Source organism: Lagopus leucura, unplaced genomic scaffold, assembly GCF_019238085.1.
Source record: "Lagopus leucura isolate 7727_CA_CO unplaced genomic scaffold, USGS_WTPT01 31761-0_obj-0_obj, whole genome shotgun sequence".
Classification (NCBI taxonomy): Eukaryota; Metazoa; Chordata; class Aves; order Galliformes; family Phasianidae; genus Lagopus; species Lagopus leucura.
In genome coordinates, this window is record NW_024963375.1 from 1 (window position 1) to 4,614 (window position 4,614).

Here is a 4,614-nt window from a genome sequence, read left to right on the forward strand (position 1 = left end):
CTATGGGATCCTATGGGGTCAGGGGGTCCCTATGGGGTCCCTATGGGATCCTATGGGGTCATGGAGTCCCTATGGGATCGTATGGGGTCATGGAGTTCATAAGGGGTCCCTATGGGATCCTATGGGGTCATGGAGTCCCTATGGGATCCTATGGGGTCATGGAGTTCATATGGGGTCCCTATGGGATCCTATGGGGTCAGGGGGTCCATATGGGTTCCTATGGGGTCAGTAGGTCTCTATGGGTTCCTATGGGGTCATGGAATCCCTATGGGGTCCCTATGGGGTCAGGGGGTCCCTATGGGGTTTTATGGGGTCATGGAGTCCTTATGGGGTTCCCATAAGGTCATGGAATCCCTATGCGATCCTATGGAGTCAGAGAGTCCCTATGAGATTCTATGGGGTCAGGGAGTCCCTATGGGGTTCTATGGGGTCATGGAGTCCTTATGGGGTCCCTATGGGGTCAGGGGGTCCCTATGGGGTTCTATGGAGTCATGGAGTCCCTATGGGTTCCTATGGGGTCCCTATGGGATCCTATGGGGTCCCTATGGAGTCCCTATGGGATCCTATGGGGTCATGGAGTTCCTATGGGGTCCCTATGGGATCCTATGGGGTACCTATGGGGGTCCCTATGGGTTCCTACGGGGTCATGGAGTTCCTATGGGGTCCCTATGGGATCCTATGGGGTCAGGGAGTCCCTATGGGATCCCTATGGGTTCCTATGGGGTCATGGAGTCCCTATGGGGTCCCTATGGGATCCTATGGGGTCAGGGGGTCCCTACGGGGCCCTTTGGGGTCAGGGGGTCCCTATGGGATTCTATGGGGTCATGGAGTTCATATGGGGTCCCTATAGCATCCTATGGGGTCAGGGGGTCCCTATGGGGTCCTTATGGGGTCAGGAAATCCCTGTGGCATCCTATGGGTTCAGGGGGTCTCTATGGGTCCCTATGGGGTCAGGGGGTCTGTATGGGATTCTATGGGGTCATAGAGTCTGTATGGGGTTCCTATGAGGTCAGGAAGTCTCTATAGGTTCCTATAGGATCATGGAGGCCATATGGGATCCTATGGGGTCAGGGAGTTTCTATGGGTTCCTATGGGGTCAGGGGATCCCTATAGGGTCACAGTGATCTCTATGGGATCCTATGGGGCCAGGGGGTCCCTATGGGGTCTCTATGGTGTTAGGGGATCTCTCTGGGATTCTATGGGGTCAGGGGGTCCCTGTGGTTTCCTATGGGGTCAGGGGATCCCTATGGGGTCACTGCGATCTCTATGGGGTCCCTATGGGATCAGGGGGTCCCTATGGTGTCTCTCTGATCTCTATGGGGTCCTATGGTGTCAGGGGGTCCCTATGGGATCCTATGGGGTCATAGAGTCCCTATGGGGTCCCTATGGGGTCAGGGAATCCCTTTTGAGTCCATATGGGGCAAGGGGGTCCCTATGGGATCCTATGGGGTCACTGTGGTCTCTGTGGGTCCCTATGGGGTCATCGAGTCCCTATGGGGTCCTATGGGGTCAGGGAGTCCCTAAGGGTTCCTATGGGGTCAGGGGGTCCCAATGGGGCCCTTTGGGGTCAGGGGGTCCCTATGCGATTCTATGGGGTCAGGGGTTCCCTATGGGGTTCCTATGGGGTCAGGGAGTCCCTATGGGGTCCCACAGGGGTCCCTATGGCATCCTATGGCGTCAGGGGTTCTCTATGGGGTCCTTATGGGGTCAGGGGATCACCGTGGGGTCCTTATGGGGTCATCGAGTCCCTATGGGATTCTATGGGGTCAGGGGGTCCCTATGGGGTCCCTATGGGATCCTATGGGGTCATGGAGTCCCTATGGGGTCCCTATGGGGTCCTATGGGGTCAGGGGGTCCCTATGGGGCCCTTTGGGGTCAGGGGCTCCCTATGCGATTCTGTGGGGTCAGGGGATCGCTATGGGATCCTATGGGGTCAGGGGGTCCCTATGGGATTCTATGGGGTCATGGAGTCCTTATGGGATCCTATGGTGTCAGGGGGTCTCTATGGGGTACCTATGGGGTCAGGGAGTCCCTTTTGGGTCCATATGGGGCCAGGGGGTCCATATGGGATTCTATGGGGTCATGGAGTCCCTATGGGGTCCCTATGGGGTCAGAGAAGTCCTATGGGTTTCTATAGGGTCAGGGGATCCGTATGGAATCCTATGGTGTCAGGGGGTCCCTATGGTGTCCTTATGGGGTCAGGGGGTCCCTATGGGATTCTATGGGGTCTGGGGGTCCCTACTGGATACTATGGGGTTTGGGGATCCCTATGGGGTCACTCTGGTCTCTATGGGGTCCTATGGTGCCAGGGGATCCCTACGGGATCCTATGGGGTCAGGGGGTCCCTATGGGGTCCCTATGGGGTCAGGGGGTCCCTATGGGGTCACTGCGATCTCTATTGGGTCCTTATGGGGTCAGGGGTTTCCTATGGGGTCCCTATGGGGTCAGGGGGTCCTTATGGGGTCCCGGCGACTCTTAAAGGGCCAGCGCTCACCTCGACGTGTGACAGCAGGCCGGAGAAGGAGACGTCCATCCCCTTCACCACGTAGGGCAGCTCCAGCAGCCGCTTCCCCCTGCGGCAACACGGGACAACATGCGACAACATACAATGAACACGCGTGACAGGCGGACAGAACACGCAAGAAGCACGCAAGAAACACGCAGGAACACGTCAGAAACGGCAGCACGTCACGACATGGCGACTATACATGTGATGACACGCGATGACACGCGTGACCACATGCCATGGGGGGAGGGAGAACACGTGAAAACACGTGGAAAAGGCTTGAGAACACGCGAGAGGGCGTCGGGGAACACAATATATCGTGACACGTGACAACACGGCGCCACACACGCGTGGCAACACGCAGCAACACGCATGGCCGCGTGGAGGAAGAGGCTGCAGAACACGCGAAAGCACATGAAAACATGTGAAAACGCGTGAAAACATGTGAAAACACACAAGCAATATGCAACAACACGCAAGAACACGCCATAAAACACGGGATCTTGTTACATGTGCCAACATAGGACAACATGCAGCCACACACGTGACAACATATGGCAACATGCGTGATGCCATGCAACAAGAAGCAGGAGAATGGGTAAAAACACATAGCCAACATGTGAAAACACGTAAGAACATGTCAGAAACCAAAACATGTTTGCGACATGGGTGGTGACATATGATAACATGCGTGGTTGGATGTGACAGGAAGCACGAGAACACGTGAGAACATGTGAGCAACATGCAAGAACACGCAAAGACGCGTCAGGAAAGCCAATGTGTGACCAGATGCGCTGACACGCAACCCCACACGTGACGACATACATGACAACATGTGATAACACGCGATAACACGTGAAAAAGTGATGAGAGCACGTGAAGACGCATGGGGAAACACAGCAAACACGCAAGGACACGCCAGGAAGGACCAACACGTGACCCCACACGCGTGTAACACGTGAGCACACGCTTCAACACGCGTGACCCCGCTTCGCCCCGAACCTTTTGGCCATCTGCTCCACGTTGTAACCGGGGCTGGGATCATTGGAGATCTGCAGGCGACAACACGCGTGTGAGGGGGGAAGGCGACACGCTTACATGCGTGTTGTGGGGGATTTGGGGGGGGTGTAACACGCGTGTGACACGCGTGTGCTGCCGTGACCTTGAGGAGCCGAGCCACGCGATCCAAGCAGTTCCCCACCGCCACGTCCAGCGTTTCACCAAAGATCCGGTAACGGCGGCGAGAGAACGCGATCACCTGCGGGGAACACGTGTGTGCTCGCATGTTAGAGGCGTGTGCTCATGTTATAGGCGTGTGGTTGCATGTTATACACTTGTGGTCGCATGTTAGAGGCGTGTGGTCGCATTTATAGGTGTGTGGTTGCATGTTATAGGCATGCGGTCGCGTGTTAGAAATGTGTGGTCACATGTTAGAGGCATGTGGTTGCATGTTAGAGGCGTGTGGTCGCATGTAACACGTGTGTGCTCACATGTTAGAGGTGTGTGGTCGCGTGTTAGCGGCGTGTGCTGGCATGTTACAAGCTATGGTTGCATGTTACAGGCGTGTGGTTGCATGTTAGAGGCGTGCAGTCGCATGTTAGAGGTGTGTGGTCGTGTGTTAGAGGTGTGTGGCCACGTATTATAGGCGTGTGGTCACACGTTATAGCTGTGGGGTCGCATGTTAGAGGCGTGTGCTCATGTTAGAGGCTTGTGGTCGCATGTTAGAGGCACCTGGTTGCATGTTACATGCATGTACTTGCATGTTACAGCCATCTAGTGGCATGTTATAGCCGTGTGGTTGCATGTTAGAGGCGTGTGGTAGCATGTTAGAGGCGTGTGCCCACATTAGAAGCGTGAGTTTGTATGTTAGAGGCGTGTGGTTGCACATTATAGGTATGTTGTCGCATGTTGGAGGCGTGTGGTCGCATGTTAGAAACGTGTGGTCACATGTTAAAGGCGTGTGCTTGCATGTTAGAGGCATCTAGTGGCATGTTAGAGGCGTGTGGTCGCATGTCAGAGGCGTGTGCTCACATGTTACATGCGTGTGGTTGCACATTATAGGCATCTGGTTGCATGTTAGAGGCGTGTGGACCCAATTCGCACCCCCC

At 55.4% G+C, this 4,614-nt stretch overlaps 1 protein-coding gene across 1 annotated transcript; it reads right to left on the reverse strand.

Moving 5' to 3' along the window:
* Nucleotides 1-2,441: 2,441 nt before the first annotated feature.
* Nucleotides 2,442-4,590, reverse strand: LOC122191105 (probable tRNA N6-adenosine threonylcarbamoyltransferase). The gene is made up of 3 exons (XM_042891302.1): nucleotides 3,669-4,590; nucleotides 3,509-3,558; nucleotides 2,442-2,573 (listed from the first exon to the last, which is right to left on the reverse strand). Exons 1-3 carry the CDS (start codon nucleotides 3,789-3,791, stop codon nucleotides 2,456-2,458), a joined length of 291 nt encoding a protein of 96 aa, XP_042747236.1. The 5' UTR covers nucleotides 3,792-4,590; the 3' UTR covers nucleotides 2,442-2,455.
* Between the last annotated feature and the right edge of the window lie 24 nt (nucleotides 4,591-4,614).

What these genes read in the sequence shown, in the direction of transcription:
- LOC122191105 (XM_042891302.1), bottom strand. Translation starts at nt 3,791, where the DNA reads ATGCGAGCACACACGTGTTCCCCGCAGGTGATCGCGTTCTCTCGCCGC. An exon ending in GCGTGGCTCGGCTCCTCAAG is followed by an intron (nt 3,559 to 3,668) that starts GTCACGGCAGCA and finishes TGTCGCCTGCAG; the next exon opens with ATCTCCAATGATCCCAGCCC. An exon ending in GTGGAGCAGATGGCCAAAAG is followed by an intron (nt 2,574 to 3,508) that starts GTTCGGGGCGAA and finishes GTGTTGCCGCAG; the next exon opens with GGGGAAGCGGCTGCTGGAGC.